This window comes from Melitaea cinxia, chromosome 17 (genome assembly GCF_905220565.1).
Source record: "Melitaea cinxia chromosome 17, ilMelCinx1.1, whole genome shotgun sequence".
Taxonomy (NCBI): domain Eukaryota; kingdom Metazoa; phylum Arthropoda; class Insecta; order Lepidoptera; family Nymphalidae; genus Melitaea; species Melitaea cinxia.
The window spans coordinates 12,495,013-12,512,170 of NC_059410.1; the positions used below are offsets into that span (position 1 = coordinate 12,495,013).

General features: G+C 33.3%; 3 protein-coding genes across 3 annotated transcripts; 2 read left to right on the top strand and 1 right to left on the bottom strand.

Annotated features, from left to right (window-relative positions):
• Nucleotides 1-93: 93 nt before the first annotated feature.
• LOC123661417 (gastrula zinc finger protein XlCGF7.1-like) lies at nucleotides 94-2,268 on the top strand. Its single transcript, XM_045596379.1, has 5 exons — nucleotides 94-114; nucleotides 401-705; nucleotides 778-895; nucleotides 1,673-1,830; nucleotides 1,941-2,268. The coding sequence occupies exons 1-5, from the start codon at nucleotides 94-96 to the stop codon at nucleotides 2,224-2,226; spliced, it is 888 nt and encodes a 295-aa protein (XP_045452335.1). The 3' UTR covers nucleotides 2,227-2,268.
• Nucleotides 2,269-9,789: 7,521 nt separating this feature from the next.
• LOC123661418 (cyclin-dependent kinases regulatory subunit) lies at nucleotides 9,790-11,102 on the top strand. Its single transcript, XM_045596380.1, has 3 exons — nucleotides 9,790-9,982; nucleotides 10,244-10,371; nucleotides 11,050-11,102. Exons 1-3 carry the CDS (start codon nucleotides 9,927-9,929, stop codon nucleotides 11,100-11,102), a joined length of 237 nt encoding a protein of 78 aa, XP_045452336.1. The 5' UTR covers nucleotides 9,790-9,926.
• A 2,930-nt stretch (nucleotides 11,103-14,032) lies between these two features.
• Nucleotides 14,033-15,095, bottom strand: LOC123661525. The gene has a single exon (XM_045596484.1). The coding sequence runs from the start codon at nucleotides 15,025-15,027 to the stop codon at nucleotides 14,047-14,049; it is 981 nt and encodes a 326-aa protein (XP_045452440.1). The 5' UTR covers nucleotides 15,028-15,095; the 3' UTR covers nucleotides 14,033-14,046.
• Nucleotides 15,096-17,158: the final 2,063 nt, after the last annotated feature.

Here is a 17,158-nt window from a genome sequence, read left to right on the forward strand (position 1 = left end):
GAAAATAATACTTGTAGAATATGCTTATCAGACTCAAATACAATGATAAATATTTTCTCTAAAAGAGATTTTAGTACTATATCTAATACAATAATGTCTATATCAAAAGTCCAAGTAAGTTTACACAAAAAGAAAATAGATGTTAGTTTAAAAAAATATACTATTTAACTCCAATATTGATACAAAAATTTAATACCTTATTGCTAAAATTATTCAAAAACGGGATATTTACCATGTTTTTAATTTTTATTTTGCGGAGCTCGATATTTCGTCATTACCACGAATGTCTTGTTCACGAGATTAAATAAAAAAAAACATGGTAATTATCCCGCTTTTGAATAATTTTAACAATAAAAATAACCATGTTAATTTAAAATATTTAAAACGTTATGTTTTGTAGATACACCCCAACGATGGACTTCCAAATACAATATGTGAAAAATGCATTACAAAACTTTATATATGTATAGATTTTATAAAACTTTGTGAAAAATCTGATCTACAGCTGAGAAATATTCAGATGAACAGTGATATTAAAGAAGCAGAAAAAATTAAATTTGAGTTTGATGATAAAATTTCTAAATGTAATAAAAATATTTCCTTTGCTAATGGAAACTTTAAATCAAATATATTTGTTTTAGAGCAAAAAGACAAAATTATTCAAAAAAGGCAGTGTTTTAAATGTGGAAAAATTATGTCATCTAGGTATTTTAAATTGAATAGGTAGGTAAAATAAAATAAAAAACTATTTTTTTAATAAAAATAATTGTTTTTCAGCTTTCGACTTAAAACTCATTTGGCCACGCATATCAAGGATAAGCCATACTCATGTCCATATTGCAAAAGAACATTCTCATTATCACAAAATCTGAATGTTCACTTGAGAGTTCACACGGTAATTTTGTTTAAATAGTTCTTAAGAATTGTTTAACATTATTTCTACCTCTTTCAATTATGAAATGTTATAAATTTGCTTACTGTTTTATGTCAATTGAATGTTTACAATATGCTCATATGACTTCTTAACTTGATATAATATTTGTATATCATTATAGGCAATATAGCAGCAATAGGCTCTTGAGAAAAAATAAAAATTATAATTATTATATCGATGGCTCCTAAGTATACTGAGTCAACTAACAACTTTTGATAATTTAATTTCTTAAGATATTAATAACATTTACTTCATTTCCTATCTACCTATGTAACAAAAAAATAAAGTTATTAAAAGTAGAGTTGACTCAGTATACTTAGGAGCCATCGATATACAACCTTTGTAATACTATTAGCTAGAATCGAAGCAGGGTCTAAAGTTAAGTTATAATTGGTGCTCCTAAAACAAATAAATTTTTCATTTAACTTTTTTTTCTATATCTCGATATAAATTAAAATGTATTTTGTTTTTATTTTTTGTATTAGCCAGAAAAAAAAAAAAAAAAAAAATTGCGCTTTAGACCACACGACTGAAGTAAAACTTAGTTACACCTACAGTAATATACAAAATGTAACTCTCTCTTTTTATCTTCACTACCTTAGATCTCCCTCTCCACTTCCGTTCGTCTTACCCGATCACACTTTTCGCAACGCTCTCGTCACGCATACACCTGCTTACTCCCCAAGTAAAGCATTCGTAACTGCATAAAGAAGTTTACTTCAAAAAATTTGTTAACAGGGTGAAAAACCATTCTCGTGCGTGATATGTGGAGAATCATTTGCTCAGTCGTCGGGGTTAACAGCGCACAAACGTAAGCACACCGGACAAACGCCATACAAATGTACTTTATGTCCGCGCAGTTTTCGCACAGTGGGACATCTACAATATCATGTTAGGTATTGGAAAAATTAAACTGATATTTATAAATTGCAATGCGCAAAGAATTGTTGACTTTGTAGCGCACTTTTTTATTAATGCAATGTTTTTAACATGCTATTTTTTTCAGGCGACACACTGGAGAAAAAACATTTGAATGTGACACGTGTAGTCGTGCATTTATTACACGTAGTGATTTAAAACAGCATTTATTGACGCATACTGGAGAAAAGTTACATGTTTGTTGTTTTTGTGGATTGAGATTCTCACGCGCTTCAAATTTAACACGCCATATGAGGTACCACCACAGCGAAGACAAACCTTACGAATGTTCCCAATGCCCTTTGAAGTTCAGGAGAAAGAATGATCTTGTTAAACATGAAAAGATACATTCAAGCGACATAAAAATTATTTGACTAATGATTGTAATTTACCTTATAAATAAAAAGAGTAAAATATTTACGATATTAAATGAAATCGTTTGTGTTCACAATAAAATTTAAACATATTTATTTAAAAATTTCAAGTGTTTGTGTGCAGTTCACAAACGGCAGTAGTAAAAATTCGAAATGTTCGTAGGCTACGAACAAAGAGCAACACGGAGGGAGTAGCCATGTACAGGCGTTCCCCTCTGTCAAGGTATAAGGCCAAATGGCCATATGCAAACAATAAAACTAGTTGCAGCCGCACTGATCACTAGACTAAATCTAGTTGCGCGATTGAATCAACGTCCTTTAAAAAATGCCAAATTGTTCTGTTTTTTGCTTCAAAAAAAGATCTGCCACGTCAAATTTACTAAAACATGCCGTTACCTTTCATACGTAAGTATTTTTTAATCACATTATTACTTGTATACTACTTTTAAACCTTTTTTAAACTTAAAAATTACAAATATTATCGGTCGTGTTGACTCGATTTGTTTACCAACACCGGCCGCTCGCCCTCATACAATATGTGGATCGGTCGAGCGACTGATCGGAGTCTATTTCCGAGAAGTCACTGTCGCCGAGCGATAGTGTTGTTACCGGTTTGTTTGTAGATAGTTATCGATAAAAACGGCAAAGGCAAAAGAGGTGACAGACATTTTTGAGATTTTGATTTATTTAAAATATAATATTGCTAGCTTTTTTTAATAAACATAGTTATATAATAAAATTGCATTAAATTAAATATAATACGCGTATTACGAGTTATTAATACATTTTACTAGAATTACTTAATGTAAACTTCGACCATAATGTTTTATATAAAAATTTGGCAGGTTTTCTGAAAATCCAAATTTAAGGGATACATGAAAAAAAATGTAATAACAGATTAACCTGGACGCCCACAAAAAATAGTGTAATTTGTTCAGATCATATCAATACCACTAATTTTCAAGTGTTGGCGAACAATAGAAGGATTAGTCGAGGGCACCAAACCAACACTAACGCCACACTGTTTTTGGCCCGTAAGTTTTTTTTTTTGTCTCATGTACAAGGTAATCAAGATATGGTTCACCTTAGTCATAGTAGTGAAACAAAACTTAGACTTGCCAACTTTGAAAATTAACAATGTTAAATCCATCCTTTCAGAGTCATCAACATTCGTTGACATCACAGTGTACATCATCAACTCCTCAAAATGTGGGTTAATTTTAAATCGTTTATTGTAGACTGGCATTGTTTGGCACAACAACGTTGCACCAAACGTATTGTAACATAATTATTAGTTAATAGTTAGACATATGCTGTCGCGACACTTTTTAACCGACTTCCAAAAAGGGAGGAGGGTCTCAATTCGAGTGTATTTTTTATGTATGTTACTTCAGAACTTTTGACTGGGTGGATCAATTTTGATGATTTTTAATTTAATATAAAGCTGATGTTTATCATGTGGTTGCGCTTAAATTTCATCGAGATCTGATAACAACTTTTTGAGTAACCTTTGATAACGCGTATATATTACATATATTTTGTATACTTGTCGATGTAATTGAAGTCAGTTTTTTTTTTTGTTTGCGAGCAAATACAATTATTGTAGATAATGATGTGTTCTACAAAGTCTTACTACATTATATATTTCTATTATCATTAGTTTTTACAGCGCACGCAATGTAAGGAATTTTTTAGGATATTTTTTTATCCCTTGGGTTACATTATTGGAGTTTTAGTAAAGATCCCTAATATTTTTAAAAATATAGTATAGCCTATGTCGCTCAAGGATAGTGTAGCTTCTCAACGATGAAATAATTTTTGAATCGGTCCAATAGTTTCGGAGCCTATTCAATGCTAACAAACAAACAATCAAATCTTTACTCTTTATAATCGTTTATTTTACATGAAGATGTTTGATTTGTAGTATATAATAAATTAAGTCTATTTTTATAATAATATCTTACCTTTGTATCACTTTAAAAACATTATTTCCCTAACCGAGTAGTTGAATTTATCGATAATGCATATCGACAGTTGTTACAACCACGGCTGTTAGCAACTTTTCAGTGTAGTTGCGGTGTGTCATTATACTGTAATGACACAGAATGTATCTATGTGTGTGTGAAAAATGTAAGTGTGATTTTAATTTAGTATGTGTGAGTTTCGTAGTGACAGACGATTATTTTTGTGTGGGAATTAGATAAAGTGTGCATGTGTGTAATTTCCCCCCGCAAAAAATGACAGAAAGTTTTGTATTGGTAACAAACGCAATGGCCACTCCCCTCCGTGTTGCTCTATGGCTACGAAAGATTTTCTTTTTCATTTTTTTCAAAAACATTCACATTCATAAACGATGCGCTATTTATAACGATGCGCTATTTATAACGACGCGCTATTTATAACGACGCGCTATTTATAACGATGCTCTATTTGTAACGATGCGCTATTTGTAACGATAGCGCTTTTTATAACGATAGCGCTTTTTATACCGATAGCGCTTTTTATACCGATAGCGCTTTTTATACCGATAGCGCTTTTTACACCGATAGCGCTTTTTACACCGATAGCGCTTTTTACACCGATAGCGCTTTTTACACCGATAGCGCTTTTTACACCGATAGCGATTTTTACACCGATAGCGATTTTTACACCGATAGCGCTATTTATAACGATGCGCTATTTATAACGATAGCGCCTGGGGCCGTGAAAATAACGATGCGCTATTTATAACGATAGCGCTATTTATAATTTATTTATAACTTGTTCGTAGAGTACCCAGGGCGGATCACCCGCGAGAAGCGTGGCCGCCGTCCACGACACCTTACGGTATACCCGTATCGTTCTCACCGCTATGACCCTCTGGGGTCTCCTTCTTGTTACTGCGAGTGGTGAGAACGTCGGTGAACACGAGGGCACCGTACAGTGCCATGCTGCGTACTATGCTGACGTAGAGATGCCGACACGGCGAGTCCTATCCACCTACGTTGGGCAGGAGTCTGACCAGCGTGGCGGCGGTTTTCTCGAGCCTCGGAGCGAGCTGTGTAAATTTCAGACCTGTAATGAATTGTGGAAAATAATACAAATTACTCGATAACAATTGTAGATAATTTATTCAAGCCTCAAACCAATTCTATAATCACTTGAATCTAGATTCTCACCATAACCCCCACTTCACATGAAATTCCGCAACTTTTCCGACAGACATTTTTAACACGCGTAGATATGATAAATACTCGTCGCCAGTCCATCGTCGTTAACGGCGATTTACACCCTCTGGACGACCACCCGTGCACCTCGGGGAGGGGGGGGGGGGGGCTCTTCGTGGGCCGCGGAAGAGGAGGGCCTTCATTTTCGATAGGGACACCCTCACCCAGACCCAGTGCCAGTGCCAAACACGGCTGCATGTAAATTAATCGCTCTTCATTAATGAGGCAGGCAATTATGCTATTATTATATAATATGTATATAGTTAAAAACCATAGATTAAGTTGTAAATTAGAATAAGCCACTAGATTTTGTAAATCAGTCTTAACCTAACCTGCAAACCCCAGCCTGCAAAATAATGATACTTGTATCAAAAAAAATACTAATCGATAAATTTTCAATAGCTCAATTCAACTACGTTGTCCTTTTAAATTGCTCACCTTAAATTATTTAATTAAAAATTAAAAAAGTCTTTGAAAAATATTCATTTATCAACAATTTCAAACTCTTCCATCTTTTGATGTATACAATATTTTAAATTGCTCAAAGTGTTAAAAAACTGCTCAAGTTACATTTTTAATTACTCAAGTATAGTTTGGAACATGACCTCCTGTCGGACCAGCAATACGGTTTCCGCCGTAACAGGTCCACGGAAGATCTTTTAGTGTACGCCTCGCACATCTGGGGCGAAGCCTTGGACAAGCACGGAGAAGCGCTAGCTGTCTCACTTGATGTATCGAAGGCATTTGACTGGGTCTGGCATGAGAGCCTATTGAGCAAGCTTTCAGCTTACGGAATACCCCCGGGCTTGTGTGACTGGATATCAGATTTCCTGAGTGGACGATCATTCCGGGTGGTCTTAGATGGCTCCTCGTCTGACTTGATGGCGGTTAATGCCGGTGTCCCTCAGGGATCAGTTCTCTCTGCAACCCTCTTCTTGATTCACATAAATGACCTCCTCAGGCCCGGTATCTTTGGATACGCGGATGACAGCACTGTTACGGAGAGATACGTGTCCGGTCCCCGAGCTGGTGGGGCTGAAACTCATGAGCATAGAGAGGCTCTGGTTGAACGCATGAATTTGGCTTTGAAAGAGGTATCCGATTGGGGTGACGCCAACCTAGTCAAATTTAATGCTTCCAAAACGCAAGCGTGTCTTTTCACCGCTAAACGGAGTCCATTCCCATTGGCTCCGACTTTCCGGGGTATATCTGTACCGATCACCGATAGTATTGATCTTCTAGGCATAAATATTTCGTCTAATATGAACTTCGGACAATGCATAGAATCCAAGGCAAAAATTGCTGGTAAGAAACTTGGTATCCTCAATAAAGTCAGGCAGTACTTCACACCGGAACAGCTTCTTACTCTCTACCAAGCACAAGTTCGATCGTGTATGGAGTACTGCAGCCGCTTATGGGATGGCTCTGCCAAGTACCAGCTCGCTGCTTTGGATTCTGTGGATCGACGCGCCAGAAGACTCATCGGTGACAAATCGCTGGTTCGCTCTAGACTTCAAAGTCTCGAACATCGGCGCAAGGTTGCCTGCTTGTCGGTATTTTACAGGCTATATTTCGGAGAGTGTGCTCTAGAACTATACAATTTGGTTCCACCATCACCTTTCTACCACCGAACCGCAAGGCATCGCACGAATCTGCACCGCTATGTGGTTGAAATCCCACGATCTCGCACTAAATGATTTACTTCCTCGTTCCTAATACGCACCGCAAAAATTTGGAATGCCCTTCCGGCTTCCGTTTTTCCAACGAACTATAACTTGGGTATCTTTAAATCAAGAGTGAATAGGCATCTTCTAGGCAAGCGCGCACCACCTTAGGCTGCATCTTCACTTGACTTCAGGTGAGATCGCAGTCAAGCGCTAGTCTATATATTTAATAAAAAAAAAAAAAAAAAAGGAACAGATCCACTTTCCTTAATTTTTAAATAAATATAAATAGATTGAATAAATAAAATAATGGTATTTGTAAAAAAAAAAAAAATGCTAATCGACAGATTTTCAATAGCTCAATTCAACTACGTTGTCCTTTTAATGAAAATATGAAATTATTATTAAAATTATTTGTTTGTATTTGGTATTATGTATTTGTTATTGATTTTATTAATGTAATTGTAAATTGGTGTGACATTTATTAATTTTTATTTGTAATTTTAATTGTATGTTTTTTTAACCATTGTATTTTATTAGAAAGGCTACACCCCAAAGTCGATCGTCGCCTAGGAGGTGAGTTTGGCATGGCATAGGCGTGGGAAAGAGCAAAGTCCACATTTTTTAAACTTTAATATTGTATTTCTTTATTAGTATTACGGTAATAATAATCATGATATACCTTTTTAAAATCCTTGTATTATGTCCTTCAATTTGATACCCATATTGTAGTATTCGAGAAAAATTTTTTTTTTCATTAACTACAATGGCTTCGCGCAACCGCCATGTTTGATTTTTTTTAATGTCACCTATCTAAGAACACTTGGGCAGCTAAGACGAACCTAACGATACCTCAATTATGTAAATCCGTTCAGTGGTTCTGGAAATATGAGGTGGTAAAGAATATTACATACATACATACAAGATACGCGCGAAAAACATAACCCTTCCTTGGCAGTCGGGTAAAAAATTACGGATATTCGTAATAAAAAAAAAATACTAATCGATAGATTTTTAATAACTCAATTCAACTAAGTTGTCCTTTTAAATCGCTCACCTTAAACTATTTAATTAAAAATCAATAAAGTCGTTGAAAAAAAAATCATTTATCAATATTTTCAAACTCCTATATCTTTTGATGTATACAATATTTTAAATTGCTTATAGTGTTAAGAAACTGCTCTAATGATTTTCAACGACTTTATTGATTTTTAATGAAACAGTTTAAGGTGAGCAATTTGAAAGGACAACGTAGTTGAATTGAGTTATTAAAAATCTATCGATGAGTATTTTTTTTTTATTACGCTTCAGCCTGTAATATCCCACTACTGGGCATAGGCCTCTTTCCCCATGTAGGAGAAGGATCAGAGCTTAATCCACCACGCTGCTCCAATGCGGGTTGGCGGATATATTCCTTACTATGAGTAACGATCGCTATCAGGTGTATATGATAACAACCGGGACCGACTGCTTAACGTGCTCTCCGAGGCACGGTGGGGAGACCCACAAGGACTGCACAAACACCCAGACCACGGCAAACACCTGTATGGCCAATACAAATGTTTATCATGTGTGGGGATCGAACCCGCAACCGCCAGCGCAACAGGTACGGTCCATGGCTGTGACCGTTGCGCCAACGCGGCGTCATTTTTTCGTCATTTTTTTTTTGTATTACGAATATCCGTAATTTTTTTGCTTCAAATCATTGTCATGATGTGCATCCGCAGCGCTCACCTGGCTTATGATATAAGCGTTAAATTTGTTCGAACTATATATATTTATTTAAAAATAAGGAGAAGTGGAGTTGTTTCAAACTGTACTTGAGCAATTATAAATGTAACTTGAGCAGTTCTTTAACACTTTGAGCAATTTAAAATTTTGTATACATCAAAAGATATAGGAGTTTGAAAATATTGATAAATATTTTTTTCAACGACTTTATTGATTTTTAATTAAATAGTTTAAGGCGAGCAATTTAAAAGGACAACGTAGTTGAATTGAGCTATTGAAAATCTATCGATTAATATTTTTTTTTTTTACAAATATCATTATTTTATTTATCTAGTCTATTTATATTTATTTAAAAATTAAAGAAAGTGATTCTGTTCCAAACTATACTTGGGCAATTAAAAATGCATCTTGAGCAGTTTTTTAACACTTTGAGCAATTTAAAATATTGTATACATCAAAAGATATTGGAGTTTGAAATTATTGATAAATGAATATTTTTCAACACTTTTTTGATTTTTAATTAAATTATTTAAGGTGAGCAATTTAAAAGGACAACGTAGTTTAATTGAGCTATTGAAAATCAATCGATTAGTATTTTTTTTTATTACAAGTATCATTAATTTGCAGGCTGGGGTGGGGTAGGTACTTGAATATCCATTTTATAAAGAGTAACTGCGAAGTTTCTTGCTGATTATTCTCTGCAAAATTTACATTCCTAATAGATGGTTGCTTAATAATTATGATGATAAAATAAAAATGAATATAGCTATAATTTGTAAAATGACAATTCAAAAGTACTTTTAAACATTCTTGAATTCTTAAAATTAAATAAAGTAATTTTTTATTCTAAAAGTAACTTTTTGGTTCCCACGTGTAATATTTCTTTAATTTTTTTTATCTACTGACAACATTGAATAATAGAATGTTTTTGAATTTTGAAATTCGTTAACGTTAAGAGTCGTTGATGGGTCTCATTGAATTCTTTTTGACGATAAAAGAACGTAAAAAGTTGTTGTTATACTAAAATATTTTAAGAAGTAAGTTAATTTGAATCGCTAAAGTTTTTTGAATACGAATCAAACATTATTTCCATACAAAAATGTCTAGAGATATATATTATTCTGAAAAATATTATGACGAGGAACACGAGTACAGGTAATTCACTTTCCTATGTAATTATTCTATTCTTTTTCTTATAATAATTTGCTTTGATTTAAAATTAAAAGTATATGATGAGTTTTTTAACTATGTATTGTGAAACGTTTGGGAAATAAATGTATTAGCGGCTAATACATTTAAAATTATGAATACATAATTATAATCGGATTCACTTTGTGTAAAGCTAATTCTTTTTCTTAATTAATATTCGTATACTATATAAATAAGTGGTTTTAGTAAGAATTATTTACGTTTTAGACATGTCGTACTACCTAAAGAAATGGTGAAGTTAGTGCCTAAGAACCATCTGATGTCTGAACAGGAGTGGCGTAGTATTGGAGTACAACAAAGTCAAGGATGGGTGCACTATATGACGCATCAACCAGGTTTGTATATTTCAATCAAATGACTTCTTAATTTTTTTTTATTCAGATGCTATGGAAAAAGTTCTTGCTAAACTCGTCAGAGGCTATGCCAATTTTTGTATATAAAACACAACAAGCAATACAGTAAAAACAAACATATTTATAAAAAAGTACATTCAAAACTTACATATAAGTATTAAGTATGAATTTTGTTACTAGTAATAAATTGAAAGATTATTAACGTAAACACTACACACAACTTACATTTTGTATATAAAAAAAGATAAGCTTTTGTATAACGAATTATTGTTTGTATTCCTTAATTAATAAAAACAGAAAAATAAAACATAAAAACATTTAAACAAAATAACTTAAAACATGGACAAGTTTTGATGAAGTTTAAAATATGGTTGTTTGTTCAAATAAATATAGTTGACAGTCATATTACATTGTAGGAAATAAGGACAAATAACACTGCAAAAATAGGTTTTTATAAAGATATGTCTTTATTGTATTTTAAACCGACATATATGTGAGAGAAGCTTCCATAAGAATAATCCAGATATTTTAACAAGTGATGAATATTTCTAGGCAGCTAACCCTTGCCATATTAATTTTACCCAAGTATTTAATTGAAAATTCACAAAAGCCACAGTTAATCCAACATACATTTTTCTAATTGGTATACTTTTTAAACAGAACCTCATATCCTGCTATTCAGGCGAAAGAAGACTCCGCCAGAGAAGAAGTAAGAGGACGATTGTTATATTGTAGTGTACAGTATTTTCATGAGATTAGACGTAATTAATGATAGTTTGCATCACATCATGCTCTATTATTACTAGCTTTTCTAAGTAAAATGACAAAATCAACTGTGCTTCATTGACACAAAAGCCATTAAACCTTATTAGCTTTCCATTTGACTTAAAATTTATAAATATGTAGCTAGTACTGTTACAAACAAACATTCCAGATTTGTGACTTAAAAGTAGATAAGACAACTTTTTGACTTGATTTGTATTTTCAGCTCATATTTTACAAGTTTATTGTGACAATAAATAGAAGTATCTTCTGTATTGAAATTCTAATATTTAAGGTCCTAATTATTTTATGGCACATGCATAATTATGTTAGTTAAATAGTAAGTGTTAATCAGGTTCATAATTTGTATATAAAAATTGTGTTGCAAAAAATTGTTTTAGACTAAGTGCTGTAAATTAAAAACATGTTTCAAGGTTCCTATTTAACTTTGTAATAGTTACAGTATATTCCACCATTATCAGAATATATCCAGATTGTTATGGGTGATGATCTTCATTCTATATCTTTTACTAAAGTAAGTCATTAATTTTAAGTTCTTTAAAACATTTCAGATGAGATTCTTTTCAAAGAAAAATAAAGTTTGCTCGTAATTTTCTGAATGAACAGAAATATGTGCCTAATATAATTTTTTCATATCAAATTTTAGACTTTGACCTATACATTGAACAATTTTTGCAGCTTTAGTCGCAAGCTCAATAGTTTCATTTAACCAAAAATTGTCTAAATTGTTATAGGTTATTTTTAATTGTAAATAATGAAATTGAAATCATAGACAGCACCGTATAATAATCAGGTGTTTAGAAATGAATGAAATAATCTTTGGTACAAATAAATTATTTGGTGCTATATTAAAAAGTTTTTTATTTTATTACTCACTAGCTGACCTGGCGAACTTCGTATCACCTTATTTTTTTCTGAAATATAATAATAACATAATATATCAAAATAAAATATAGCCTATCTTTTAAGTTGGATCAAATGCACACGGTGTGCAAATTTGACTAAAATCGGTTAAGTAGTTTAGGAGTCCATTGAGGACAAACATTGTGACACGAGATTTATATATATTAAGATTATTTTACATTGAATTACCCTAGGGTGGGGCCTTTTTTTCTACTATGGTGGAGGAGAAAAATACAAATTTCTATGTTCTTCTGTAGTGAAATATTTGAATACCACTACAGAAGTAATGAAAAGTTTTATTCGAGTTATATATTGATAGCCTCATTTTTTTCTTGTCTTGTTGTAGAACAAAAAGACCCTAAGAGATACCGTAGTTTTAAGTGTTACACAGATGATTAACAATCATTTGTAATGGACATAATAACTATAGCAATGTTTTACTGCCAGTAAAATCTGAGTTTTACTGCCAGCTTTACTTGTACGCTGTGTTGGCTTTAAAAAAATTTCAATCATTTGATAACTACAAATACTTGAATTTTCCACTGTCTATTTATAATGCTAGCTTTAATATATTATACTTGTAACTGATTACTTAATATCTTACTCAAAGTAAATTAAAACAACTGAAAGTCATTGTGAATATTATTGATCACCTGTTGATTGATACCATTTTCTTTTTAGTCATCAGTACATCAGAATCATCCTTGAGGTCTTAAGTATTAAATAATTAATTGTAATTAATCATACCTTGTTAGGTATTTAAATATAATACTGAACTAGTTTAACCTGCGGTAATTTATGAAAGAAAAAGACAAACTTCTTAGCATTCCATGGATTCACCGTGCGGATGCTGGGTCCATCATGTGGCAGAGCGAGAAACTCAAAGCAGTTCCCAAGGCTTGTGACCTAGGTGTAGGTTTAAGGAGTTTCTAAAATATTATATATAGCGTATAGCTTCCTCAGTAAATGGAGACTATACAAACCAAAAATATTTTTTCAAGTTCAGTTAAGAGAGATTAGTGCGTTCTAACAAACTCTTTGCTTTATAATAGTTGGTTGTATAGTCTGAAAAACTGGCAAATCTTCAGTTCATCACTTCACCCTGTCCCAGTCCACTGCTGGACATGGGTCTCCACAATTTCGTACCTAAAGTGGCGCGAATCGTGGCTGCCATCGGTCAGTTTTTTAAGTTTCAAGGTGGTAGTGGAACTGTGTTATCCTTTAGGCGCCTCTTATGATATCCACGGGAAGAGACGGCGTGACTATATTCTTTACTGCTATAAGAACACAGCAATCTTTAGTTATTTTTAGTAATTAAGATGAAATTACCACATGTGATGTTTATAATTGTGTTTGCTCGCAAACGAAAAAAAACCGACTTCAATTACATCGAAGACTTTAAAGTAGTTATCAGATCTCGATAAAATTTATGTGACCACATGATAAACATCAGCTTTCGATTAAATAAAAAATTATCAAAATCGGTACACCCGGTAAAAAGTTAGTGCGGATTTTTGAGAGTTTCCCACGATTTCTCTGGGATCTCATCATCAGATCCTAGTTTCCTTATCATGGTACCAAACTAGGGATATCCCCTTTCCAACAAAAAAAGAATTATCAAAATCGGCACATCCAGTAGAAAGTTATGCGGTTTAATACAATGTAGGTCGATGAAAAAAGCATCAAGGAAAAACGCATTATTAGATATAACTCGAAAAGTAGTTGTCAGATCTCAAATAAATTTAAATGGGACCAATTGACACACACCACCTTTCGATTAAAAAAAAAATGTCTAAATCGGTCCACACGGTCAAAAGTTCTCATACATAAAAAAAAGTGTCGAATTAAGAACCTCCTCCTTTTTTGAAAGCTGGTTAAAAACAGGTGTATGGCGTGATTAAATTGACGACATCTAAAAAGTTAATACTTAAGATATTAATTTAAGTTGATACACAGCTTAAAAGGAATGTTTTATTTTCTTTTCTTTTTCACATTATTAGGAGACAAAATAGGCAATTTAACAGTTTCTGGTTGAGAAAACTCCATTGCTTCCACTTTGATGTCATCTGTGACCACATCTAATAACTCCAGGCCCTGTAACTGCTCCTGTTCTAGACTATGTAGCATTTGAAATCCAGGTTCAAGTGATGGTGTGAAGGCTCCATCTAGTGCCGCAGGAAAATGCAACTCGGGCACCTCTTCAAGTTTCAGCTGAGGGGCAATATCACCAATGGCCAATACTTCACAGTGATTTTTTAAATCTTCACATTTATTTTTAATTTTTTCATGATACCTTATAACACGATTTTCATAAAAACTATGCAAGTTGCCAACATTTAATTCAGCAAAAACTTTAGATATCGCATCTGGAAAACCAGAGTTGAGACCACTCGCTTCTTGATCGACAACTTTTCTCATTAACTTACACATATTAGTCATATAAATATCTAAAGCATCAGCCACTGCGGTTAAAGCGGTGTTCGTACTTGAAGAAAAACCGACGTGGCCTATGGCTATAGCTGCACATTGATTCAGAGCTCTTTTGTGACTCTCTGGGGTGAATGGCAAAATAACAGGTCCTTTTCCAACTGAAAAATCACAATAGACTTTTGGTAAGAAGTTAATTGGTGGTGTTGCTTCGTGTTCTATTGTCAGAACCGGTTCTGGTGGAGGACTCGGTATGGTCATGGGGTCCAATCTCGCACCTTCATAAACGGCATTCTCTGTTTGTTCTATTATTGCATTTAACTGTCTTGAGTACGAATGCAGCTGTATCGTGTGCGTGATTAAATTTGGCTTCGGTAATTCAATAGGTGAGGATTTCACTGTAATCGGTATCTCTGGTATATTTTGCATAGCAAGTTCGATGATAGGATTAAAGTTTACACTTTGTACTACTACCTCATCATTTTCCACATTTTCAAATTCACCCCAAAGGTGTCTGTTCGACATTATGAACAATATAGTATAAGCAAGAGACGTGTAAAACAATTTAAAAAAAAAAAGTTTAAAGACAAGTAAGATATCTTTATATTAATAATTTCACTTTTTATTAAGATTTAATAGCTTTGACACTTAACGCTACAAATTTTTAATGTTTATTTGTATTAGGCATGGCGATCTGAAATCGATTAATTGAAGAATCGATTCTTCGGACCAAATAATTCGATTTTTTAAATCGAAATCGATAAAAAAAAACGATTTTCGATATTCTGAATCGATTCAGTGAATCGATATTTAACCCTTGAAAATCGACATTCGATTTTTCCGTTTTGGCAATAACCATAAAATAAGTTACAATTAGCTGAATGTACTCGTAATAAGAGATTTATAAACAACAGATGCACCGATCACGCCACCTGGATGGTAGAGGGTAGGTGAGTATCGAACGATGTGCGATACTCTCTTCTCCTACCCTCACTCATTCTATTACTCGAGTCATTCTGACGTGTATAAAACGTCCGGAGCAACCATGGCTAAGGCTGTAAGGCAGTCTTGGCTCTGGTGTGGCACGTTGTACTTCTTGTATCCTGCTAGTAGCTTAACCCTAGACTCTTTCAAAAATCAGTTTGTGCAAACGAATTAATTCTTGAAAATATTATATTACGATCTATAATTTGAATAGGCAGGACAGGCAACTCGAGCAGTGAAGGTTGTAACGTTATATGTACATTTACATTATGACATTATTTATACAAGTAAATTATAATATGCTTAAATTTAATATTTAAAATACGTGAAATGAATTTAAAAAAAAACAACAACATTAATTTATTATAATTAAATCTTACATTAAAATCTACAGTAAATTATAAAACACCATTTTATCATAAAGTATTTTTTTTCTACAAACAAATAATATAAATTCATCAACCGGCATTTATATGTTCGCGCGGACAACATAACATTTTTTTAATTTTGGCTTGAGAAATTAGTTAACGCACATCACATTTTTTTATTACGGTCTCTAATACGGTGTCAAATAATTATATATTTAAGCATCGTAACCGTAATCTCTAAAATTAGTGTGATCCTTGCTTAACGTTGTCTCGATTAAACAAATATAATTATAGTGTCAGTGTTTATCACCCCCAAACTGGGTAAGTGGTATTTTTATATCGCAGGCAATTTATGTAGTTTTAATGCAAGTAATCATGCCTAATGTAAAATCTAATATTTGTATTCAGTAGCATAAATCTTATTATTTTTTTAGATTTCATCATCTTTCAAATTCTACCCTCATATTTAATATTTTTTTAAAAATTGTAAATTTCATTATCAGCTAACCTTCTTTTTAAAAATATTACTCTCTGCTTCTGGCTTTATGATTCCACAGCACTACTACACGGAAGGAGAGGAGGAGGAGGAGGAAGGAGAGGAGGAGGAGGAAGGAGAGGAGGAGAAGGAAGGAGAGGAGGAGGAGGAAGAAGTAGTGGAGGAAGAGGAAGAAGTAGTGGAAGAAGAAGAAGTGGAAGAAGAAGAAGAAGAAGTAGTGGAAGAAGAAGAAGAAGAAGAAGTAGTGGAAGAAGAAGGAGAAGAAGTAGTGGAAGAAGAAGAAGAAGTAGTAGTGGAAGAAGAAGAAGTAGTGGAAGAAGAATTAGAAGAAGAAGTAGTGGAAGAAGAAGAAGAAGAAGAAGTAGTGGAAGAAGAAGAAGTAGTGGAAGAAGAAGAAGAAGAAGTAGTGGAAGAAGAAGAGAAAGAGGTAGTGGAAGAAGAAGAAGAGAAAGAGGTAGTGGAAGAAGAAGAAGAGAAAGAGGTAGTGGTAGAAGAAGAAGAGAAAGAGGTAGTGGAAGAAGAAGAAGAAGTAGTAGAAGAAGAAGAAGAAGAAGTAGTGGAAGAAGAAGAAGAAGAAGTAGTAGAAGAAGAAGAAGAAGTACTGGAAGAAGTAGAAGTTGTTGTTCAAAGTGACCAGTTGCACTGGTCAATTTGAACTTGAAGTTTAACAACGATTTATCAGATCTCGATCTTATTTAAATGTGACCAAATGACACACACCACCTTTCGATTAAAAAAAAAATGGTCGAAATCGATCCACTCAGCCAAATGATCTGAAGTAACATACATAAAAAATACAGTCAGAGAT